The sequence below is a fragment of the Dermacentor albipictus genome, chromosome 8 (genome assembly GCF_038994185.2).
Source record: "Dermacentor albipictus isolate Rhodes 1998 colony chromosome 8, USDA_Dalb.pri_finalv2, whole genome shotgun sequence".
NCBI lineage: Eukaryota > Metazoa > Arthropoda > Arachnida > Ixodida > Ixodidae > Dermacentor > Dermacentor albipictus.
Window position 1 is genome coordinate 72,715,958 of NC_091828.1, and position 27,054 is coordinate 72,743,011.

The 27,054-nt window shown below is 44.0% G+C and overlaps 1 protein-coding gene across 1 annotated transcript; it reads right to left on the bottom strand.

The window, feature by feature from the left end:
- Positions 1 to 1,791: 1,791 nt before the first annotated feature.
- LOC135921638 (WW domain-binding protein 11) lies at positions 1,792 to 27,054 on the bottom strand. Its single transcript, XM_065455919.1, has 12 exons — positions 26,840 to 27,054; positions 26,380 to 26,411; positions 24,077 to 24,170; positions 23,017 to 23,114; positions 20,007 to 20,094; positions 18,150 to 18,224; positions 17,657 to 17,717; positions 15,469 to 15,551; positions 10,503 to 10,553; positions 7,548 to 7,645; positions 5,841 to 6,228; positions 1,792 to 1,935 (listed from the first exon to the last, which is right to left on the bottom strand). Exons 1-12 carry the CDS (start codon positions 26,901 to 26,903, stop codon positions 1,841 to 1,843), a joined length of 1,227 nt encoding a protein of 408 aa, XP_065311991.1. The 5' UTR covers positions 26,904 to 27,054; the 3' UTR covers positions 1,792 to 1,840.

Below are 27,054 nucleotides of genomic sequence, written 5' to 3' on the forward strand. Positions count from 1 at the left end.
CATAGTATTATATAATCAAAGGTGTCAAAGTCTGTGCAATCGCTCATGGAGCTCCCATGCCAGGAAGTTCTTGTTTATATTGTTTATACTGCAGCGATCATGAAATGGTAGAGCATTCAATGCAGGAGGTGCTGGATTCGAATTCTGGTGCCGCCAGAAACTCACTGTTTTTTTTTCTAATGGGTAGAGATGTACCATATCTTGGTGCTCGCATGTTTATATGGCTTCTCATCTCGAAAGGATGTCCTGTGGAGATTGGCGAAGGTCTCTGAGCACCCTTCTCCCATAGCTTTGGTGAAATAGTTGAGCATCCGTCGCTGCTGTGGTAGGCAAACGACTCCCACCACCGGGTACCTACCGGTGTAATAGGTGCAAGCGTACCAACGGCCAGGTGCTTGGTGACTACAGGAGTTCCAGATGCTTGGGAGTATACCCACTTATTGGGAAGTTGGACCGCAAGGGGCAACCAGACTCCATTTTAACTTGTTGTCCAGCGGCAAAAATTGATAAAAGATAGAGGATACAGAAGATAGAAAAAGGGCATGGACCAAGGAATTAGATGCACTGACATTTGGTTTAGTTGGCAATGATACATCTACGACATCAGCAATGCGCGAGAGATAAGGGACCAGAAAAGACCACGCACTACTGCACGGGCAGGTACGAGTCTAGCGGTGTGAATAGTCTGCTTTCTTTCAGTCCGTTGTGTTCTGTACCTTGCCCAAGTTGTTAAAAGCCTAGACTCCTCATTTTCACTACGTTGCGGCGATTGTCATCCCTGTACGGCCTCAAGTTGATGCTAGTCAGACAGATATCACCAAGGCCTCTTCACATTTGTATATGTACGATCTGAGTGAAAAGGAAGAGGCAGATATACAGCATTTCTTTTTCTTTTCCTAGTCTCAGATTACCTCCTCTTCACTGCAGTATTATGGAAATAGTACCATGCAAATAGAGAGAAACGATTTATTAGTAGGTAAGGGCAGAGAGGTCGGAATGAGCTAATGTGCTCCAGATGATCACTAAAAAAGAAAAAAATAACATTTTGGGGTTTGGTGTTCTGAGACTGCAGTGGGCTATGGGGGATGCTGTGGTTGGGGGCGACAGACTAATTTACACCACCTGGGGTTCTTTAATAGTTAAGTATTTCTTAAAAACTGCATTTTAGTTGATTTCGCGGTAATAGGTCGGTTATTAGGAGACAAAATGAAGGTTAAGGTGCCTTTTTTTTCTTTAATTTCATGCCGAAGCCCTGGTATGCGTGACGTCACGAATTAAAAAAAATTATCTTCTCATATTTCAGCTGTCGTGGCTCAGTAAATTTTCTCGGATATTGCTAAGCTCAGTCTTTGGCTCCTAGAATACAACGCGGTCCATCTTCACCTATGAAACATTTACTTGGCCGGAGCAGACTATGTGAAATCCGTGATGTCATGGTGAGCTGGTGGGGTAATGCCAAGGTGTCCTGGCTAGCTGACTTTTGTGTTTTTATCTCTTTTCTGGCTTGCCAAACATCTCTTTGTGGTAAGAGTGACACTTTTGGTATAGTAGTAGGGTACTTTACTGAAGCAGTGCAAATTGTTTTAATCTATAGAGTCCCTTTAGCATGCACCTAAACGTGAACACAGAAGTGTTTTCCTTTTGCATTCTGTCAACCCCAGAATGCGACTGCCACTGTGGTGAATTGAACCCGCAACCTCATGCCAAGCTGCAGAATGCCATAGCCATGGAACCATTGCAGTGGGCGAACAGCAACGGAGAAGACCGTCCGGGTAGTCCAGACAACTAGGCTTTGAGACTGTGGTGAAGCAACGTTTATATACAATGTGCATGGTGGAACTCAGAGGAGGTTCTCCATTTCCTTCATGAAGACCTCATAGGCGTCGTCCTTCGTGGGCGCTGTCACAGACGACACGGGAGGCGCCGCAGGAAGCTCTGAAAACGAGAGAAAAGTGCAGAAAAAGTGAAACACACACCAATGGCACGCAACTTCACTTCCAAGCATTGGTGATGTAATTGAATAAGTAAATTTAGTGAGAATCCTCGCGTCCCCAAGGCATGGAAAACTTTGCTATGGGGAGGGGGGGCAGACGTGGGCCACGGCAGGTAGGTGAGAGGGCAATACCATCTTCACGTGGGCTGCTTGCAGGAAGCACAAACGCTACTGGCAAGTCACGTGATGTGCCGCTGACATTGCCAGAGTCTGTTTGGTTCCCAGCAAGCGATGAATGTAGTAGTTTAATTTGCTGCTCCTGATTTTCTTCCACACGTGGTTAGCCAGCTATGTTTCTGCCACGGCACACACCATGGCTGCCCATACCTCAGCCAGTGAGTCAGAAAACTTTGTTTTCCAAGCACATTCCCTCAGTTATGTTAACTATAGCTAGCTGACCTGCTCAAAGTATTAGTTGTGTATGTAATGTTTTCCAAGTGTGCACATAGTTGACGTCTAATATTTCCTCAAGCTTGAACTTGAGGCACCCTCCTATCACTACAGATTGTGTGCTAAGAAGCATTGACATAGTATATATCAATGGTGCATTATGCCGATGTTAGCACACAGGGGTGGAACTTGGACTATAACACAGAAACAAGTGAATGATGGAGCAGAATATTGTAGGTGTAATCTTAAAATTCATTTGAAGATGGTAACATTAATTAAAGAGCAAATGCAAGTACATGTGTGATGCAAAGCAACAACTACTAAAACATTTGACAGTCTATACTGCAGTTGACATGCACGCATTGCGAAGCGTTGCGCGAATCGTCGTGGCACGAGATGCCAATGCACATCGAGCTGGTGGGGCTTTGGCAGCCAAAGATGATGATATATGGTGCTTTATGGTGCAAGACCCAGTCACGGCTAAAGAGCGCCGGCAGCCTGAGATGCGTTTTGTCATTTTCCTATTAAAGGGAAAGCTTTATTGGCCGCGAACTTGCGATTTCGCCGTGGCGGTGCTCCGAGGAGGCACATGTCACAATGTGCGCCTCGCCACAGATATTTCTGTCTCTCTCGCTCGCTCCCTAGTCACTACTGCGCATGCGCCACTAGTAGCACCGAGCCACAGGTGTTCCGCCACTGAGCGACGCCGCGCCTTTCCGCTGCGGCCATTTGGTATGATGTCACACCGCGTTCCTCGTCGTTGCGCTTGCCTCCGCTCGCTTCACCAGCTGCTGCATGCCTGACATGTCGGAGGATTGAAAAGGAGAGCTCGTGTGCGCTGCAACCACAGTTGAGGCGACAGTAAGGACGGCAACAATTTTGATAAGCAGGAGGAGGCCTGGAATTGACATTGGAACGAGATGAAGAGGAAACGAACCGCCCAGGAAACAGATGAACAGCGCACCGAATGACTGGCTAAATGCCGCAACATAGCTAGACAACCAGACTAACCTGGACATGCAATCAAGATTTCCCAAGGCTAACCATCCTTAGCATGCCTTAGCTTTTGCAACGTATGTTCTGGCATAGCCGTGCTTAACCACTGCCAATTTTGCTTGGTGTTTAATATGTCACTGGAGCAAAACGTGACACTCACATTGCACCGCCTGCAGCGGAGACTGTCACAATGGCACTGGTGGCGACAGCTGTGAATGCAGGGTGCGATGACACGGGAGGAGCTTTGCTGGTACCGGAATAAGAAACTGAGGGCGCCCTGGCATTTTCATGCAAGACGAGCGGGTGGGCATTGCATTGAAGCTGCCCCGGTGGGCCACCGCTTTTTTCGATAGTGCGCGCTTTGTGCATCTTCTTGTCTACAGTCGAAAAGCGTACCATGCGATTGCAGTTTGGGGATGCACTGAATGTCGGTGCCAAAATATTGCGTTTTCTGGTAACATGTGAATCGGTCAAAGATAAGCTTAAAACTCAATGGGGTAATCTTATTGTGTTCTTGATCGCAAACATTAGCGCCGGTAAATTGTATGTAATAGGATCATATTAATGAGGTTCTACTGTATTCCTGAGCAAGCACATGCTTGAAGCTTGCAGCCTTGTGGATCTCCAACTCCGCTGCCACTGAATATGAACTGACTGATTTACTGACTGATCAACACCTGCCCAACTGAAAAGCTGACCATAAAGCAAGTGGTATACTAGGAACAGCGGAAGGAAAATAGTGATGCAACACTGCGGGTACAACAGGAATACCAAGTGAGGCCAGCAAGTTTTGATGAGAAACCCAAGCATTTCAAAATTCAAAGTAGCTCAACTGAGTATGCTTGTTGAATGTCTGCGGCAATGAGGACAGGTAAAACAGGAAGTACCTGAGGAACCACTGAAGTTGCAGACAATGCATCTCAGATTCAAAAGTGATGCTGGACGCAGCGAAAGAGATCAGGACTACATAGATTGGCAGGAAGACACTGAATGCTGAAACATAAGGCAAGGGGCTGGTCAGGTCAAGAAAGTGTCGAAAGACTCAAACAAGCAATGCTTTCAAAATCAATAAGGCCACAATAAAGTCAATAAAGGAGAAACTGAAGTGGAGTGAAAAAAACCGTGCAAATGTCACACTGTGTGGGAACTGGAGTAAGCAAAGCTTTGTCGAGCTGGAAAGATGAAACGGCACATCTCAATCTGGGTGGACTTTAGAGACCACTGCGCCTCACAACCATCGGCCAAGGGGTCGGAGCATTGCACCACAGCACCATCCCCGACTACAGCGCCTAAACCTTTGGACGTCACAAAACTCTCGCACAAGAGCATGCATGTTTCAAAGAGCTGGTTGGCAGTGGCACCAGAGAACTACGAGTGGGGTTGTGGCCTAATGGTTGGAGCATTGGGGTCTTGTGCTGGGAGACAGAGGCTTCATCCCATCAGAGGACATGTAATTCAATTTTTTTTCATGTCTGGGCAGCAGCCATGATTATCAATGCCCGGAGGGGTTCACAAGAAAAGCTTCATTTTGAAAAAGCCATTACCGTCCTGCATGAATGTATGTGGACAATGATTACAGAAAAGCTGCACCACGTTATCAAACCCTAATGTACTTTGATGAATTTTGGAAATAACGAGTGGTTACATCCTGACCACTTTCTGATTAATGTGCAGGAACATCATGACATCGATGCAACTGTGCACACAAATGTGGGAAGCTCAATCTGGTTATGGCTGCTGCCCCCATGCCACCTCGAGTTGAATAGGAGCTTGTAATATCTAAAGTGCGAAGACTGGCAGACAAGTAAGAGTTTCCAGAATCGCAACTTTAATTCCAGCAGAGTGGAGGCTCTCTGAGACGCAGACAACTTGGTACTCATCGTGAGAATGTGTTTGTACCAAGGACAGCCTTTGAAATTTCAGTTCTTTGTGTTACCAGTTCAAATGCTTCTCTCAGAATTAATTTTCATCAACATTTTGCATGAACATTCTGCACAGATGTTTTCAATGGCATCTACTCACACTAACTACCCTACTGTGAAATGCTAATTGATATCAGTGATCTCACACAAAAACAAAGTTGTTAGAAGGAGATTGAATGACTGACTGACTGATTGCATTCCACTGTGCCATCTATGGCCAGCATCTAAATTAGTATTCCTCAGTGTTGTGTCACGCCGCTTCCAGCATATCAGCGAATGTAGTCCAAGAACCTTGCAGGTCTATGTGGTATTGCTAGGGTTGCCCTACGTCACTACAGCTTATACAAGCATCTGTGTTGGTTCTCCCTCGTCTGTAGCCTCCTCTCTGTGAATCACGTCCTCATTAGATGATCATCTATTTGAGACTTGTCCAGCTGAGTGGATGATACCACAGGTTGGCTGTTGGATGCACGGAAACAAATTACTTGTGGTGCAACTGATGGATGAATAAACTAAACAAACAATGAACCCCTCCTTGCCTTTGGTGGTCCTCTTGGCTGGATCCCTCTTGACCCGCAGCGAGGTGGGTGTGAAGCGCATGATGTCGGCGCTGAGGTTGCGCAGCTGTGGCTTGGCCTCGATGGTGGCGCCACCTCCCTGCCGTTGCTCGCCTTCTGCAGAGGCTGAGCCGGGCCCGTGGACAGGCCGTGAAATGAGGCTTGGCGGCGCAGACAACACCGAGGGTGCCGGCGGCCGCATGAGTGGTGGTGGGCGCGGTGGAGGCGGGCCCATCCGCATTGGGGGCGGAGCCATCGGGGGACCGCCCAGTGGAGGCAGCGACGGAGGTGGCATGCCCGGAGGAGGGTGCCGGAACAGCATCGGAGGGGGCATTGGAGGTGGCATGGCTTCTCTGTGCGTCTTTTCCACCTGCATGATGAGAAAAGAGAAAAGGCTGTACTCCTGTTGTGGGTTGGTTGCCCAAATATGGTCCATGCAATTGTGAACTCTCAGACTTGGGGAGCTGTATGGTATGCTCAACTCGTTTCTGCCATGCTCTGACTGCAACAAGGCAGATAACTCTCTGAGCCAAAAAAAGCCTGTCTGAGCTGAAAATGCAGCTGCTCCCAGAGTAATTAGTGGAGTCACATGACTGAAATTCCATCGGATCTTGGTCCCACTCTCAGCTCAAAGCCAAGAGCCGCTCCAAGCGCTCTGAGTTGGAGCACAGTGCTTTGAACTTACCAGGCGACTGTGTTGTAAGTGCGAAATTCAAGAGGCTGAATGTTAAGCGCACTGCGAGCAAGCAGTTGAAAGCAACCAGTACCATTAGATTCAAGAATCCATAAAAAGAAAGTACAGTCCTGAGGCTTTGTAAAGCATACCACAAAAGTTTGCAGCAGTCAGATCAACCAACAACATAATCTGATAAAAACAGTTGGTCCTTTTGGTTTGCCAGTTTCATATAGCATAGCCGATGAGCACATTTCATACCTGAAAGCGTATTACTTAGGTTCCACATGACCAAATTGATCTGAGTTATCCTGGATCACTATGACACTTGCAAATCAAAGAAGGTGCCCGCCCTTGTTGTCTACTCGCTCCAATCACTACAAGCCTACAAGCCTACAATGCCAGCGCTTGGATTCTGTGGGGTCTAACGGACATCACTGAACAAGCAACAACCAACCACGGTCACCTTGGGAAAGGTAAGCCTCTTTTACATAGTAAAATGGCAAATAAGCATTCCTATCAACTGCAGCATCTTCGTTTCGACACTGGCCATTGTGTGAACGTGCCGTACCAACACACTGAAAAGGAGATGAACTCGGAAGAAACTTCATGTACTTCATGATACAAGTTATAAAGAAAAGCCTTTGCTGGGGAAGAAACAAAAAATATATGAGAGAGAAGTAGGCATGGCAAGTGTTATTACAAGGGGCTACGAGGGACACTGTTGTCCTTGCCAAGATGGCTATGCGTGATGCATTGTACTCTATTCTCAGTTTTCTGCCTAGCTGAAAATGCCAGAGCAGGTTGCAGAGTCCCTTAATCTAGCCTCGGACTGAGCATAAGCACAGAAAAAAAAAAGTTACAAATAAAAATGGTGCAGCTGTCCTCAGGCAAACTAAATCCACAGCAGCGTTTCAGGTAGCCTTGGGCAACGCAGGATGACAAATCGGAGATACCTATAAGCAGTGAATGCAAGAGCGCCAATGTACGAAAGAAAGGTCTGCAAAGGTACCGACCTCTTTAAGGAACTCGGTGACATCCGAGTCGTCGTCAACACCGGGAGGACGTTCGGGACCTTCGTCGGCAAAACGAATCTTCCGTGGCTTTGTAGAAGCTGCAAGGCATGTGTGAAAAGCATGGCAAAGTCTGTCGACGACAAAGCGAACATTACGAATGAATGGCACATATTACTAGTGTTCGGTAACATCATGCCGTCTGTCGTTCTGCAACATTTGTATGTCCAACAGCATAACAAAAACAAAGAAATTGGTGGACTTCATTGATTCCCGTGGTGTCGAACTCATTCACTTCCACAGCACCAGGGTTTCACAGAGGACACCGCAACCATCTCAAAGACAATTTGTTCTTTCCAATTCACAGGGCCTTTGTCTGCTACAGTACTGCCCGGTCATGGCCTGCCAAAATTCTACACACACAGACAACATCCCTCCCAAAAGCCTGTGTGTGGTGCAAAACTTTATGCAAACTGCCACATACTAAAGCCACGTGAAAGTGTAATGACAATAGCACATCCAGCTCTCAACAGCATATTGCCGAAGGGTACATGGGCTCAAATACCAGTGGCAGTGGTAAACAGATTTTTGTTCTTCCTTGGCCTATGGCGAGGTTGACGTCAAGTGTCCTGACAATGATGACACAATAATGATGATGACAGGCATCGTCCTCACTGTAACAGAGAGGATGGCTAGATGGATGCATGAACAAAGCAAGGTCCATTACAAGCACTTAACTGCTGTCACAATAATAGTAATACTAACGCTCATAATACAGTGGAACCTCAATGGTTTCAACTTCAAGGATATTAAAAAGCTATTCAAATAAAATGGAGTTAGAACTAAAGAGAGCCCCTCTAAGCAGAGTACAAAATATTGTTTCACTGAGCCTCTTTTGGTTTCATTTCATAGGTGAGGTATGTATGTGTTCTGAAGTAAATGGTCCTGATAAAACAGAACACAGTAATGTTGTAGCACTCTCTCTTGTCTTGCTTAGTCATCTGCTATGCTACTACATCAGGTTGCAAAGAAGTAGCAGCACACCAGACAAGTGAGCGAGTTGAAGAGACAATTTTTTTACCCACTTGGGTTGCCATGCAACATAACGTCGGAATGAAATGAAATATAAGCGTGCAGGCCCGTTTCGTGCAAATACCGGCTGCCAAAGCGACTTACGAAATGCATTGTTCATAGTCGGAAGAGACTTAATAACTTAATAATTTAACTTGTTTTAATTTCTCAGCCAGCTTGTCTTACCAGCTGTTTATCTCGCACTACTATGGTCTCGGAAAGCTTTGGTAAACGGAAACAACTGATAAAGGAGATAGGTGCATGACACTGGCTTCGTTGTGCTGATGAAAACAACTGCTCTTTGCATGCTATCAGCAGTTTCTTATCTGGTGACAATATGGCCTCCAGACAAAGGTAAATATTAAAGAATACAGGCGCATGGCAACCACAAATAAGTTGTTTACATAGATGCACTCAGAAAGGGCAGCAGGCAGTAATGCAAGCTACTCAATACAAGGTGAAAGTAGCGCATACTGCAACAAGCAAAGACCGAAGAGTCCCCCCCCCCCCCCCTCACAGAAAAAACAAACAGTAAAAAAAAAAAGAAAACCCTCCTCTTGTCCCCCCAAGAGCTCTTTAAAACCTATGCCATAAGACACACAAATGTCGGTAACGAGTATACTACTTGTATACTGAGAAATGTTACTATTATTTGCAGCCCCACAGAACTGCACTAAAGCATACCATGCTGGAACTTTGCAGACAGCGCTCAAGGTGCGAACTGAAGAACTATGGCACTGAAAAAAACTGGCTTGAAGAAACTGGCTCCTTGAAGAGGCAGGGCGTGTGCCGAGTGAGCTCCGATTGTGAGCCGAGTGAACAGATTGAAATGTGGTGAACATGGTTTAAATGATGGATCCGTGACATAACGCTAACAAATTTCTTTCGCATTTACTGCTAAATCACCACTGAATTCCTTCCTTTAGTGCCCCTTCAAGAAATGCTATATGACAAAGATTGTGTAAGTATATTAAGCTACCATGTCCGTTTACCGACACCTTTACAAGTTTACACAAGAGGTGTTGCACACTGTTCCTTCGGCAAGACAATGTTGCAGTACCTGCATCATACAGCACTGCATACATTTATGTGACATTTCTTATTCATTTCACGTCACGTGCCCAAATTCCACACACGCTAAAATAAAGCTGCATGAAGGCTGCTTGCAATGACAACTAGAACAAAATGAATGTTTAATAGATTGACTGTTGAGGCTTAGCACTCAAAAGCAAGGTAGGGGCTACCAGAAAAACTGTAGTAGAGGTCTCTGAATGAGTTTTCTTCACATGGTGCTCTTTGATGTGCACCAAAGCTTGACAGACAATTTTTTTTGCATTTCAACTACATCAGTGAGTGTGCAGCTGCCATTAAAGGCAATCGAAACCATGACCACGTGTTCTGCAGCAAAACATTTCGACCACTCAGCCACCGGCGGTAGTGGCAGCCAGAAAGACATTAAAAAGCGAGTCCATGAACTTATCGTTTACGGAATACCAGGTTACCAGAGTTATGGATGGCAGTAGCAATGCAGGTAGCGACATCTTGTGACACTTTTTCCAACTACAGCGCGTTTGAAACTTTTTATGTTGTGCGAGTGTTCTCGTCGAAGGAAAAATGTTAAAACTATTACATACTAACCATCATGTCGCTGCTAACACTTTATGCTCGCAGTTAAGTAGAATGTGATAGGTCACTGCCGTCTTAGCATTGTGTGCTCTCTGCTTAAACTGCTCCACAAGATGTCACTGCCAACGTTGCTGCTGCCATACCACTCTGGTAGCCCATTACATTCTGTAAAATATAAAAAAGTTTGTGGACAAGCTAAAACTCTATCTTCAAATAAAAGAAACAAAGAAAAAGAAATAGCAGCAGCCCAGCATTGGTCACCTGAAATATCCTGTTCTTCAGTCACTTTCTCCACATTTGTAACCGGGGGCTCTGAAAAATGGAATGAGAACAAGATCACCACTGTGTGATATGAGAGCTGTACATCATCTCAATGCCTGAAAGGTGCGGAAACAGATTTCACAATACTTGGCAAACAATTTCACATTTCTGCCGGCGAGGCAAGATCTCGAGCTGTTACTACAAAGGCCTTCGGATGAACTCCCCAATGTGCGAAGCCTTAACGAGCGAACATCAAAAGATTTGTGCACGTGAACAACCCTGTAGTGAGCTAAAATGCCACCACGCGCTTGGCTGAAGCTGGTGCTTAAGTGCTGCGTACACAGTCCTGCACATCACAGGCCAAAACAGCAGTACCGTGTAACCTCAACATGGAGAGTAGTGACACGAAGAATTACTGCATACAGTGAGCAAAAGTAAAATTTTGTTGGTCAAGTGTTATTTCAAATACTGCTGTTCTGCTGTTAGGACGAAACGTAGAATTCATGGTTCCATGCTGCATCGATAATGGCGGAGCCAATTAGAACCTGCACGTGGCTCAAAACACACACGCTAGGAGCAACAAAGACTGAACATGAGCAAAAGTGGCTCGTAAATGCCCTTTCGCACATATTTGAGCCATCCACCTATGTGCAAAAAATATTTGTTTTGGGAGCTTGCACAGCATGTGGGATTACTTGCTTTCAGCAATGGCGCAAGCTACATGCACAGTGCGCAACGAGTCTGCACTCAAAATGGCACCCATTTTCTTGATTTCTTAATGCCTCTCTGGTTCATTTCATACTTAGCAGGCAATGGTGTCGAACCTATGTAAGTAGTACGGCCATAGAAGTCCCACTGCGTGCTTCGCAGAGCTGTTACCTTTAATCTGCGACACTTTCTACAGAATAACTACTTCATATATTACAATTATATAACCTGCAGACATAAGGTTCCATGAAATCATGTATTATATTTGTGCCCCTTTGCGCTTCTGATATGTGATGCTGTACATACTATGGTTTGGTGATGAGGACAAATGGGGCACTGGAGCCACTGGTCACAGAAACGAGTCACTCTACTTGTTTTTTTTTTTGAAGGTACATACCACATTTACCTGATTCTAAAAGGCCCCAAACCCAACATGCACCTAATTTATTGCAAATTTAAAGTAAAGAAAATAAAAATGCAGTGAAATGTAATGTGTCCCCGATTTATAAAATAAAAACGTAGCAAGCGACGTTGTTTGCAAGCAGAAGATGAAAAACAATTAGAAAAAAAAAACAAGATGTGCAAAATTTACCTTCGTAAAAGAAAATTTTTGTTTAGACAATGAGATTTTCTAATGAAAGTGGCATGTCATCATTACAATTTGTACTTTACTGGCCGCAGACACCAAGCACACAAGGGTGGTATCGCTGAGCGGTCACATTTAGAGATACTATGCCATCACCTCTGTGACATTTTACGTGACTCTTCATCAGACTTGTCGAAGCGTGCAACCAACAGAGTTCCTCACACTGTGCACGGATGGTGAGCTTTGCACAGCGGAAGAAATGCTGGCGGCTGCCAGCACATCCAGTGCCAGGTCGAGCAAAATTGCGCAAAAGTGATAGACTGAGACTATTGCATCAGATCATAGTCGAGCGCAAAGTGAACCCACGGCAACCTTCACGAGAACGCGCTCTGTTGCCATCCTACATCTGACGGCTCTGACGGTAGGCTGTTGCCAACGCCATGAACAGGGTTTTGGTTTTGTGAACGATGTTAATGGAAAGGCAATTTTCAAACTTGTTTACTAAGAAAAACAAAAAAAAGCTGCGTATGATTCCGGTAACTACGGTAAATGGGTTCAGGTCCGCGATGCTTCCCGTGTAATAACTACGATCATATTTTGTGACAGGAAAGTATAATACTTAATGCTACATTCAATTAAGTAATGCATACTAGTCTCTTTCATATGTGACACATGATTTTTTGGTCGCAAATGCGAGCAGTAAGGGAAATCTCCATACCCTTTGTAGCATTACTTGCTACGCATGAAAGGTAGCACTATATCTGCAACATCCCATAGGTCTGTCATCCCTTTAATTGACTGACAAGAGTTTCGCCAACACCCTTGCATTCTAGAATCACGACTTGCAATGGCTTTTAGTTTCACTTCTCAGGAAGCTTACGAAACCAGGGCAACCTGATGCCATAAAAGTATCTTTGATAAGGCAGTGGACTACAGCTTGGCATGGGCAGGAGCATTGCTAGAGCTTCATGGTCTGCAAGGAAGAAAATGAAGAGAGCGCACAAGTCGACCAGTAAAGTGACAACACCGAGAACTCACTGACACTATGTCCAAGTGCTACAGTGCTTGGGTCTGCTCCGGGTTGCACCTCAATGCAATCCTTATTTAACTATAGTCCCCCCTACCTTCCTGTTTCCCAGTAAAAAATAAACATACTTTTGTAATCTGAAGATACTATATCCGCTTATATATTTAAATGAAAACAGACTTAACAAATATATTCTGTTGCAGGTACTTCAATTCTGTCACATCACTGGATTATTCAAAGAGGCAGACACTGCTTTCAAGGCAAATTGCAGCATAGTGCTAGTTTGTTAGTAAAATTTCACTCACTGTCATTGTGGTTATCATTCTGGAGTACACGTCCCAAGTTTGGCATTGAAGCAAAGTAATGAAGCCACATTCATTCCAGATAAATCTTGTGCTCAGCACAGGATTTCTGCTAAATGTCCACGAAATGTGAGGTTAAATGGATTGGTGTTCCATCTAACACTTGGCAGCGCTTTGGAACACGGATCAATGATAAGTGCTAACTGGAACATGCGACTTAAGCAGCTACAGAACATAGCCGCAGTGCAGAGCTGCTGGAAACGCTTCTGTTTTACATTGCTTCTGGTTCACATGCGTTTCTGGCCTCATGGGCTGTGCTTTGGCGAAGAATATAATGCACTTCTGTGCAACGAATGTGAGCACCCTATGTGTGAGGCTCTTGTGAGTCGCAAGGCGGGGCACTAGGGGCACCAAGGCATGGACAGAATACACACTGCATATAATTCCATAAGCAGGCGTTTCCCTGTGTCTAACTTTTCCTAACCAGCATGGTTGAGCTTCCACTACCGGCACTGTTAATGGTAAGCCACAGGTTTGAAAACAGTGTTGCCAACATTTTTGTGGCCAAAGCCAGCAGGTCGAGGCCCAAAACACTTCACTTTTAGCAATAAGTTGCTAGGTAATGGCGATGATGACTAGCTCGGAATTTTGTCGTTTTTATGTTTTAATAATTCCTACACGCCTTCCCCATTATTTCTTAAACTATGGCTTCCACCGCGGCAAGTCAATGGTAGGAATGTGAAAATAAGCCCCAATTTTAAAAAACCATTTAAGCCCTTAAGATTCTGTTTTGCATTAAAAAAAGGCTTTGATGCATCCACACGGCTCAATAATTGGTCCTTCGCTATGTGTTTAGAATTAGTGACAACTGGACGTGCATATCTGCCTCCATAGTATATATACAATGGGGACAAGGCACTGAACTTAGCCAAGGTCCCTTGAGAAATGTTACCAGGGCAATTTAATGTCTAGTTATATCACTGAGAAAGTCAATAGAAAAATTGCTAGGACACCAAAGAAGCTAAGTTATCTTTACGGTGACTAAAACTCCCTAAATTTAGTAGTTAATTTCTTGCTAAGTTACCAACATTGTTTGAGAAGCTTGGATGGCACAAACAACAGATGATGGTAGGAATGCTACTACTCCTAACAATGAAATATACGATTCTATCCTGATGTCGTAAAAGGACATTAAAGGCAAATATTAAGTCAAGCTAAAGTGATAGATTAGTGCTCGAGAAACTCTAAGGCATCAATATTATCACGAACAGAGCCTTAATAATCGAGAAATTGAGGCATATGCAAGACGTGATTAGAGACTCCCCTGGGACATTCAAGTACTTGCCCGATGACGAAAGCACTCCTAACTTGCATTCTGGCACTAGTACTCAACCACTCGTTGCAAAAAACATCCTTGTATTGTATTATAAGACAAAATAAAATGCTGCTTGTCCAGTTCTATTTTGTTTTTAGAAAAAAAGATCAAAATTATCCTTGACAACGACGTGTGTGGTCGAAAGGTTCTGTCCTCGCTTGACTCTGCGCCGCTCACACTTTCGCGTTTCAGCAGTTTCATTATTGCGTAGTGCTGTGCAGGTTTTGCTGGCTCACAAAACTCGCACAAACTGCAAGTAGCAGAGAATTTAACTTTCATGTGATGTCGTGGGATGCCCAAACGGTCTGTGCCACTTGACCAAAAAGTAGCTGCAGCGGCGAATCCATCGCTCTGTGTTGGCTCGGTACCGCCGTCTGTCGTGTGCCGTTTCGCTCACCGATGGCAGCAAAGGATGGTGATGGCGTATGCAATGTCACCACTCCCTGGGTTCGGTGGCGGGAGATTTGAATTTCGAAAAAGGTATTCGGACCGTTCAGATACAATTTTTTTCGTAAGCAAAGTCTTTTCTTGGCACGAATCAAGCGTTGCAAGGTTTTTGGAATGGTATTTCAACAGTCCACGTCGACTTACTACTTGCCTTTAGTGTCCCTTTAAAGTCCGATAACATGCGCACAGATTTCGCACATTGCCTGCTGGTGTCAAGAGCAGCACACACAGCTGTTTCTTGTAGAATGTGCCACAGGGATGCTATGTGTGGTCTTTCATTGCACTGAATATAAATAAAATATCCCAGCTGACCTTTTTCTGATCCCAGAATTGGCTCTCACATTACAGTACTTGGGTTTACATGGATACAAAGGCTGTTACGGCAATTCCCTCCCCCTCCCCCGTGAGTGTGCTCGCAGCATTCGGTGTTGCGCCAACACTACTTACTCCAGCCCACGGATTTCCTAGAGACACGAAATAACCTGACGGGTGTGGCAACTACTACAAGTGGAATGACCAACCGTTCTCCTCGTCGTCATCATCATCATCGGACAGCTCCGGAGGTGGACCGGGCGGCACACCGGGGGCCTTGGCCAAGGGGTCACTGCATATGTTGCCAAGCGCTACTGCTGTCACCCGAAATTATAAACGGGCCCAACATTTATTGCGAGTTTAGCGAGGAATGGGATAGTTGCTCCGCACAGCAAATAGCATGACAGAACGCAGTGCACGAGAGTGTGTTAACACATGCGATACAAGTAATGATCGTTACCAATGCTAAAAGCGAGCAAAGGACGATGACAAGACCCGCGCCTTGTGCACCCTGCTTGACTATCTTCTTGTCCGTCATCACGTCATGATGCCCTAAGTTATGTCACTAATTCGACCCAAGCTGTTTACCAATGAGAGTTGACACCAACAGGTCTCACTGCTAGTTTTCCCTGTAAGCCATGATTCGGACAGAGTAATGAAATTATCAAATGGAGTCCCAAGAAATGTGCATGGCGCGCTTGACTTTCACTCTTTGCTGCATTAACTTTGAGACACGATTTCGTTTCTGTTACTACTGTATACACTATTCTTTGTCGTTGCTTTACTATAGGCCAAGATCTGTCAACTTGTTCCTTTTTTTCCTCTTTCCTTCCCATCTTGCATTTCCTTGTCCTGTCCTTCCTGAAGAGTAGGCAGGCATTGTTCCCCTTCCAGTGGCAGTTGCCAGTCCACTTCTTCTTCTATTTTTCTATCAATTCACATATAGCTTTTGAAACAAATGGTAAAATACAAGAAACCTGTGATAACTTGCTGTTGTTATTTTTGTGTTAGTCTTACGTGCACAATATATTTCTTGATTTCTTTCTTTTTGTATTGCCTCTCCTGCCTGGACATGAAGGCCGGCAGTATTGCACAGTGAAATTCCAATAATTCGAAATCTGAAATTTACGGATAATTCGAACTGCTCCCTTCACCCCGGCAGATTCATATGCACGTTAATAGAGAGAAACTCCTGCGAATTCAAACTCCAAGTACCACGCAATAGTTATTGCGAACGAAATCTCTCACTCCCGTGCACTGCTTTTTGGACAAACCCAAGCAAGAGGCAAAGGTTTGATGCGTCGCTAGCTACCGTAATGTCACGTGACGTAAAAATGACGAGGAAAGACACGTGGGAAGCCAAAACTGAACCGGCGCAAGCAGGGCAGCGCATGACCTCCTTCCCCTTCCAGCTTAAAGATAAAGCCCCTTTACTCTAGAAAGTAGCGACACTCGTAGATCTTTGCCGCCACACCCTCAACCATGGCACCGTCTTCCTCTGTTTCCTCCTTGCTCTCGCCACGCTGGCGCTTCCTGTGCGTTCGTTAGCTGCACATGTATCAAGAAACTTGTTTTAGCTATTATTTTCATTTTTTGTGGCCGCCATTTGCCTGCCATGGTGCATATGCATAGTCGTTTGCCAGATGAATAATTATGCATAATTATGTAATTATGTGTGAGTATGTAATTAGAATTATATTGAATTGTAATTGAATTGAATATGTAATATATACCCAATATATATATATATATATATATATATATATATATATATATATATATATATATATATATATATATATATATATATATATATATATATGTGAATAATTATGTGTAATTATTATGTAATTATGTGCCGGATAAATAATTATGTGTCTCGTTTGGTTTAGTTTTGCATGCTGCATCGCACAAATGATTGGGTGCTATATTTAAAGGGGCTGTCTCTCCCAAGTTGAAACTCTCGTTTATTTAAATAAATTTCCAGTCCCCTCGGAGTTCCAATTAATGAGATTCTACTGCATAAACACTAATGTTGCATGAGACTACTATCCCATATCAAGTTAACAGAATAAAAGTAGAAGCTGAGGGAATGCTAATCTCTCAAACATCCCATTTTGTTTGTCTACCCTGCATAACATTCGTTTTTACATCTTGTGATGATCGTACACTCACGGGAAACAATGCCAGCATTGCAAAGTGTCTCTTCAGATGAGATTATTTTCAACCTTAGATGAACATGGTGAAAAACTTCATAGAGCGCACCCTACTCGGATACATGCTTTCGAGTGAGGAAGCAATCATGAGAACAAAGTAGTACTATGTAAACGTGGCGTCAAAGACCAGGCATGTTAAACATAATGAGGCCAGCTAGATGAAGAAGACAAAAGTACTCACAGGGGGGGCTTTTTCAGGATAGATGCCGGAATGTCGACAGGCAGCGGGATTAACGAAGGGGCTGCGAGGAAGAAATGTGAACAAAGAATTTCTCTGTACAACTTTCTAAACATTTTTTTTTGCTTTCTTTATGCGACAATCACACTTGTGCATTGCACCGGCTAAGGTGCTTACATGCTGCAAGCTTTTGGCTCCACAGAGGAGATAGAGCACAACGCATGATGCCTTGAGTGACACCGGAATTATATTATTCAACAACGAACGACAGCTCGGCAGCTAGAAATTACCGCTTGCCTAAGACTTGGCAAGGGCCTAGTTCACACGAGCCTTTCCTTTATATTTCTCTATCACTAGGCTTCGCAATTGGCACATGACACACCCGCCAATTTTTTTTTTCTTTTCTGCGGGTGAATAACGGTGCTCCATAGTTCCACTGGCTAACTTTGTGGAAGCAAAGCTGGATGAAAAGTTGCACACGTGGTGTTCAACATACCAACTTGCGGTGTACTGGGTGCGCTTGGCAGGGGAATCTGGTCAATCTCCACTGACTGGGCAAACTTGACAGACTCTGCAAATCAAGAATCCGAGAGGTGAGCAGTAATTCAACAGGCTAGGAAGATTTTACTCGCAAGATAAAAAAGCAATTCTTTGATCAGCTTCATTTCTTTTTTTTATTTGTCCCAAACGAACATCTAGGTGAGTCTGAAAACATTTAAAAGCAAAATAGGGAAAATAAATACAAAACTAAATGTTAACAGATGCACCACTTTTAAAACTTTTCAGATGAATTAAAATTTGTAATAACTTGTAGTGCGCTTGGTGTCAAAGCGCACTACAAGCTGTCACTATAAGCTGTCACTACACTATAAGCTGTCAAAGCAAATCAACACAGTAAATTTGCGTGAAAAAGAGAAAGCTTGCTAAAAAAATATGATGTATGTAAGAGTAAGTATGCTTTGTTGCACACACATGCCTCTTTAACATCCTTACTTTTGTTTACAGCAAGGAAGCAAGCATTTGAAAAGACAGAAGGCTTTCATGAGAGAAGCAGGGTCAATACAGCTACTCTGCCCTTAAAGGGCCCTTCACCAGGTCTGGCTATTTTGAGCTGACAAGCGCAGTGTCTACAATGCGTGCTTACGATCGTGTCTGCTAAGTATTACATCGCTACGTGCTGCACAAAGAACTGAAATTTCAAATGCCATTTGCCCTCCTCCTCATAGGCGTCCCACTCCCCAGGTGGAGAGGTGACACACATCAGCAAGTGCGCCTACGTACATGTATATGGTGTGACGTCACTCGTAGTGACACGTGACTTCGAGAATTATTCAAGACAACATCCATTATTTTAGTGATCTGTTGTTTCAACAGACGAATTGAAGCTTAGAGAAATAATAAAACACACACACGTAATGTCTGCGTGTTTTTATTTTGCCTCGCACTGAAGCAAGAGCGATGTACCTCAGTTTCATCCACTCGTTTCCATGTCGCTCAGTCGCGTGTGCAGGCAACGAGACTATGTCATTTTTTAGCACGTTCTAGCGCGTAATCATGCTCTATTAACCGTTAGTGACTGCCTCAGTGTTTGTGTCGCACTCACTTATGCCGCTAGTCAGGTGTTCTCGTGCTCAGCACTCAAAATCATGTGCTGGGCGAACATAAGACCTCAACATAAGACCTCCAATGGAAAGTTCAAAGACCAATGCGCAAAACTTTTCAGGAGAGCTTTTATAGTATTTAGTAAAGGTTGATGAAACATTCGTAAGATCATACAACAGGCTGGAATTTCTAAACCTTATGAAAACTTCAGGACAGTTTCCAGGTATGCAGCAGGTATTTGTGTCAGCTGCCACAATTTGTGGCAACAGTGTTCAACTTATGTGTTTTCACCGACACTCAACCTAAAGTGCCAAGCGTTTTGTGGCTGAATGTTTCAGCCACAATATGTGCAAGTTGTCCTGGCAAAGAACGTCTCCAGCTCACAGCATTTAGGCAAAGAAATAAAGTGAGTAATAGAAACAAGATGGTAGGAATGGACGTAATCAAATGAATCTGTTTCTATAACTGCAGTAAATCAGCATGCAATTTTCATTATGCTTGGAGCAAAGCAAGATATGCATTATACATATGCACTAAAAATAAATAGAATTGCTGGACTGGCCAGCTATACATATTGTTCTGCATTGACTTCAAACCAAGGTACTGAAAATATATTCAGCCCAACTGGCACACTTCAGCCCAACTAGCACACTTCACCTCAACCAGCCCCCATTCACCCCCAATTTTTCACTCCCACTTCCCCCGCTCCAAAATAAAAATCCTGTACAAAAATCTGACCTCGGTAACTCACCGTAGTACTTGATGAGTGTGTTGCGCTTGTCCTCATACTCCAGCTCCATCTTCTTCAGGTCCGAGAAGTGCTCTGGGTCTTCCTTTTGCTGTTATGGGGAGTCAGAGATGCAAATGAGGTGAAGTAAATGTGCGGGCAGTGGCGTGCTTTCTCTCCACAAGGCAAGGCAAGTGTGCTGCGCTATACCATACCTGTGCTACAAACCATCAGTGTAAATTAAAATATGGATGGCAAATAATTCACCACAGTACCTGACACACGCAATTACATGGAAGTGCAACTTGCAATCACTCTGTAGCCGATTTTCAAGTGTGGATGGAGTAGTCTCAAGTGTACGTCTTGGCTGAATTCGACCATTGTTACAAATACAGGTGAACAATGCACTGGAGTACTTGCCGACAAAAAATCACCAGAGCGAACTCGAGCACTAGTTCCCAAGCATGCTGCAAGGGTGGTGGGGTTCAGCCAACATGGTGCTGACGGACGGTACGTGTGGATTTGCCTAAACTTTGTCCCTCTGGCTTTAAACGGCTTTGCGACTTTGCAAATCAATCATTTTTGACGAAATTTTGTGTCATAAATAAAACAATTAGCAATGACTGTGCATGCACGCGGAGACTTGTTGCCTTTCTGTGTATTGAAAAGTATGAGTGCGTGGAAACTTAGAAAACTGAAGTGCAATAAATAATGTCGTAAGAACGTACTCAAGCCACAAGTGCGAAGATGAGTCAAATCCATGTACTGCCCATTGTAGCTGAACGATCGTAACACCAGAGTTGCTTGTGCTTATTTTAGGTGGAAACACCGCGGTGGAGAGCTCTGGATCTGGTTAGACTATCTGTCATCTTTTTTTTTATATGTGTTCTCAAAGCTCACTACGTCAATGTTTTCAGATTTCTCCATGCCTGAACATCGACAAAGGACAATAAGACAGAGGTTAGAAAAAGTTGACCAGCCTGGTTCTCAGGACTGCCAAAAACACTCATAGTAACAACGATAATAGCACATTTGCAAACAATACATGTACATCACCTTCTGAATGAAAATAAACACTTCACATCATGTGAGAATAAAGCATAACAGTAACGTAATGCAATTATGCTAAGCTAATTATACAGACAATAATGAGGTTAAAAAAATAAACTGTAAAGGAGAAACAGTGCAAAAACAAAAACTGACATGCGTTTTATACAAACATTACAATATGTGTAAGCCTTAATTTGATGTAGCGCAGCATGAATGTTAAAGAAAGAGAGTACAGAATTAATTTTTTTTTTACCTCTTGTATTATGTTTGGCTTCAATTTACATTCAGCGTTTTACTGCAATAGACAAGTCTAGGTTGATCTAGCGTCTCTCTTCAGTATGCCTTTAAATTTCCTTTTCCACCATCCTTTGGCCCCCTCGTAGGAGGACGATATATGCAATGCGCGGGATTCGGAATCAGTGCTTGGTCCGGTGGGCAGGGCCAAAAAGCGTGAGTGTGTGCGTGATTGGCGCACAGGTCATGTGAGGTCGGTCCGAGGTGATGGGGTCGACAAGCTGATTGCAGCCGGACAGCACGAGGAACTCTTGCCAGGCATTGCAAATCGAGCGGCGGACCACATCCCGATGTCACTGGTCCTGATCCTGCTGGATCGGGCTTCGCCCCAGCTAATAGCGCTGTCCTTGGAGGCTGTGCTACCTGTAGGATCCTGCTGTGGCCAGGCTGTGACCCGGCTCCCGTCTCCACCGCAACGAACTTGTACCTGAACTACGCCCCAGCCGCCGCTACCGCGCCGCTGCGGCTCGTAATCAACTGCTACGGTTACAATTATGAGCGCTGCAGACCCTGAACGGAGGTTAGCAACATCAGTGCATCATACCTGGCTAATGTACTGTTTGAATTTATTCTTATGTGTCTAGTCCCATGTCTACTGTAACATGTATAAATTCGTTCCTCTCTGTCTTGTATGATTCCTCAGTATGTCTGGTCGACCTGTGCCCACACATTTGCCCACAGGCCCCCAAGTAGATTAGGACACATTTTCCAGAATCAGATACCACAGTAAAAACCCATTCGTACATTCTTGAGGGGTCTACAGAAAAAGACTTTAACAAAAAATTTTGCACCTGATAATGCGTGCTGCTGCACTATTGATGAGACAATAAGCTACTCTTACACAAAAGCTCATTAGAGATTCAATAGGAAGCCAATAAACTTTTGAAAATCAGCTCTGTAAAGGTTGTCATCCCTACCTGACAGTTAAATTGAATGTTAAGCTTTTTCTTTCTTGGAGCGGTTATAGCTGTGAATCAAGGTTAACAAAGGTTGCAACTTTCATCTGGCGCTTCAGTTGGATTTCAGGAAACAAAAGCCTCTTTCAAGCTTTCACAGCCCGTTTCATATTTTTGCACTGCCTTGTACATCGAAGTAACCATACAAAGGTATGTGTAGAAGGCCACAAGACCGCAACATCGAATGCGGATGTGGGGTTCTAACCAACATCAAAACTTCACCTTTGCCCCACTCCCACAGGCTTTCAAGTCAGTAAGCCATGTTGAAATTGGCAACCAGCAATGATCTATATACACTGATGGCGATGCTCCTTCATCGGATCGGATGACTGCATCGGTTTACTGCATCAAATTACTGCATCGGATGCCAGTTCTTGCAAAGTGATCATTCCAACAGCGATGCGTGGCAGTCAATGTTGGCTCCACCGACCAACAATGCCGTATAGGCGGTGTGCTATAGCATCGTCAAATGTAACAACTGGGAAGTTAATGGACATGACCCCTTAAAACTAAACAGGACCGGTACTTCAGAGCATAAGAAGTGGGAAAATTTAACAGGAATGTGTTAATGAGGTTCTGCAGTAATGCTATAAAAATGATAAAACACCTGTTGAGCCAACCCCGGCTTACAGAACACAATACTTAGCGATTGAATGGTCTGAATACACTGTATTACAATAATGTCATACAAGGCAGCTTAAAGAGAAATTCCCAGTGCCAGCAATACCACCTACATAGAGGCGAAGGACACGATCCCAGGTCTCTCTGAGTTTTTTGCGCTTGTCCCGGAGAACTTTCTCGCTCAGCACTGGTGGGTTGGACACATTGTACTCTGCAGAGATGAAAACAATGCCTCATTACATTTTGGGGCACTCGTCAAACTTTGCAGAAAGAAAGATAAAAATAATGACAGACTTCAGCGATTCCACCAGCTTTGGTGTTTTCTGTACCTTTTTAGTATAAATGAGCCCTATGATGATTATAACTTGGAAAATGAGATGGTTAGAAATAGAAATCATCGTATACAGTCTTATCTTGAGCACAGTCAATAACCCATACGTTTTGTCAGGTGAAACAGGATACATATTATCATACTTATGTCATGTGAGAGGCACTCCCAATACGAAAGTGTTTGTGCCTGGTAATTGCTGAAGACACTTTAGAAAAACACGCCCATCTTATCAGAGTGCTAACTGAATTGCTGTGAAACATTGCCAAATTTAGCAGATAGATATCTGGACATACCTAGGTTGTCTGATAAGACTTACATAAATGGGAGACAGCATGGCGGCTGCATCAGTGAATTTGACGACTGATGAATGCGCTCGCTCCCAAGTTTTGAGGGCAAAAGGCCACCCAGACTAACAGTTTGCTTGTTTTCGAGTGATTCGACTTCCTGCTTTTTCACTGCCACTACACCATGACAACACGGTCACCCGTCATTAAACTAGGTAACAAGTGGGTTACAGTGTATGACATTGAAATTACTACTGCACATTGTGGGCAATGAAGTCCTGTATTACGAAAATGATGTTCCTTAAGAAATGAGGGTGTCCCACAAAATGAAGTGGGACCATTTCTTTTCGATCAAATTGTGTTGGCTTGAGACATCACGAGACGTCATAAGCATGTTTCGCGAGTTAGACAATTTTGCGTAGTCCAAATAACTGCCATTCTGTGCACCTGCAGTGACTGGATGCATAACAGACTGCCTTGCATGAGAAAGCAACAATTGCAAACAGTACTTGTCCCTGAACTCACTACATTCCAGCAAAGAATCGTTTGCCTACTCACCCATTTCGTCAATCCTTTGCAGGTCTGCAATCAGCTGCTGTGGGTCTTTTCCTTTCAGTACAGCAGCTCTGACCATCTGACGCTGCTTCTTGTTCTACAGGAATGAACAAAATAAAATAATTTGTTTGGTGAGAGAACCTACAAGGGCAAGGGCAAGGCATCTGCCTGCCAACACTTTAAGTGTAGTTGGCAGGCAGATGGAAATCTGCCTGCCAACTACACCTATTCTCTATGTCACATTTTGGCATAAGAACGACTTGCGGCTCTTGCCCGCTTTTAGTGTGATCAAGGAACCCGTACGGGTCGCGAAACATCTCTGTGTTATTTTCACCCTGACTTGGTCAGTGACCGCAATTTCTTCATCAACAGCAATGCTCAGTGGCTGGAATTGAAATAACAGCCAGTGCCCCTATGTGTCTTGTAGTTGAAGTGACTTGTTTTTCAATGACAGTGTTCATTTGTCTTAATACAAAAACTACGGCACACAAAAATAAAACCAAATCTTAATTGATAGAGTTTTTGCAGCAGTGCAGTGATTATCTGCAACTCTGTTTCTAACCAATCATGGACGAGCGAGTGGTGACGTCAGTGATGGTTCTGGTCGTGCACCACTGGGAGATGATGCAGTCTGCAGGGATGTAGTGATTTGTTCGTGCGAATAAAATATTAGATATTTTGATATTGTTGCTCTGCTCTACACTAGAGGTCCTCTCCAACCATCAGTCTACGTACCTTGAAACAGAAAGTCTTGACAAGAAATTCTGTCAAGTGCCCAAGCGCAAAAGGAAATGCCTATTTTTGTTATGAAATGGGCAAAATAAACAGCGAATAAGGATATTAAATGAAAAATAAATATTTCTCCATACACTCTTTTTGTAACAGGTTTGTTTGTTGCCTGTGGGCAACACCAGGCAGCAGAGCACTGAAAGTGAGCTTCCCCCTAAGCCACCCATGTCTTCGTGTGGAACTTGAACAGGCCGTTCTTGCCGGATGTGAAGCAAAGGTGCACATTGCATTGCATCAACATCGGCTGTGTGGTACCACAGCAGCTGGAGATATTACATTGGTCTTTCTCCACTGTCTGTGCTTGCAAAAGAAAGTGAGACACGTTCCAAACTTCTTCCTCATCCTCCGTTCCTGATCTAACCCAACAAATGACGCTTGCTGTCTGTCATTCAGTGTTGGTAAAAAAAACATTTAGTTGGAAACTCCATACTTAAAACCGAAACTCAGCATGAAAAAAATAATTTTCTAGTGTGTTGTCATCGAGTACTACCTGTAGGCAACACTCTTTCATGAAGGTTTAATGTAATGAAGTGAGGACTCTGAATTAATATTGAATATCTACGGTTACTTAATGTGCACTAAAGGCATGGTTGTGAGTGCTTTTGCCTTTCATACCTGTAAACATGCAGCTGGGAATCGAACCCATGACGTGCAGTGAATGGCTTCGCTTGCTGTGTTGCTCCATTCAAAATGCTTTGGATGCAAGGTGTTGCAAGTGCAAAGCTTTCATTAAAGCATTATGGCTAGAGTGATTCATGTGGCTTAAAATCGTAAAGCGACACGCGGGGCTATGAGAGACGGCACAGTGGAGAGCTTTCGATTAACCTTAACCACTTAGGAGTTCTTCAATGTGCGCCCAAATCTCAGTTCACAAGTGCTTTTGCTTTCTACCCTTATCAGAATGCAGCTGGGAGTCAAACATGTTCTTTTTGAACACAACAAACGGCACGAGAATACCGAACAGAAGTATTGGGGTGTCGCAGGTGAAACAGATGTTTGTACACGTTGGGTATACTTTCTTATTATTATGGGTATAATTTTATTAAACCTCGTTGGCGTTAATAGAATCCACTCCTAAAAGAAGCTAAGGCGAACAGAACTTTGTAGGTAATTGAGTACGACTATTAAGACAGTTAATTTTAGCCTTCGTACACGGCCTTTGCTATACGGGTGCTGTGTCACACGGCGCACTACTTTCGATCGCGATCGTGCCCTATCGGGATCTAATTTCACTGTCGCGACTGGCCTCCATGCGCAAGCTGCAGGAAGGAGCCGATCGCGGTTGACGAGTTCGATCCGTATCGGGCCCGATCGCGATCCTAAGTGCCCGTGTGACACCAGTATTACCCCTTTACGTAATGAGTCCCACTACATTTAAAGCAGTAGCATTAGTTCAAAGCGGGTGGTCTTGAAGGTTCGAACAATGAAACCGTAACGTTCACCGTGCGCATATCGCAGCACGCACACAAGACGCGAGCACAACACTGGGAAGATGTTCTAAAGCAAGAGCAGTTTACCTTTTTGAGTTCTCGTTTTCTGGCTTCTTTTCCTGAAAAAAGACCAAACCACAGCCATGATTTAGCTCGACGGCGCCGTTTTCACAAATTATCAATCAGAAAGTGAATGCAGTGTGCGACGTTGATAGCGACCGGACTAGAACATTATCGGGTAACCATTTCGATTAATGTTTGTTACAATACGCTCGCTCTCTCTTTTATTTTTTTTTTCGGATTATACCAGTTAAAGGTGAAGATGCGACAAACATCGTTGATGGAGCGATCTAACATTGTACACAGCCGCAAACCGCTGATCGGGCGGCAAGCAAGTTCTCCTTTGACTAAATGACGACATCTGCTTTATAACGACTCATTTTACGGAAATTGAACCACTAAACAGCCCTGAGCACAAATAGCGAATGGGCATGAACGATAAATTGCCGCTTGGCATCATGCCGCGAGAATGTGGTTTAGCACGTACTTGCTTGATCCGTGGGGTTCATATATTTCCCACTTTTCGTGGTGTTGATGGATCTTCGCCCCATCTTGTTCGGTTTACGTGGGACTCTGGCGAAACTTCAGCAAGAACCACTGCTTATAAAACACGAAAAACACACGCAAACACACGCATACACCGGCAATAATGCGGGCACACCATTCGTAGAATGCACCGTTAACCGACAACAACCACTGCAG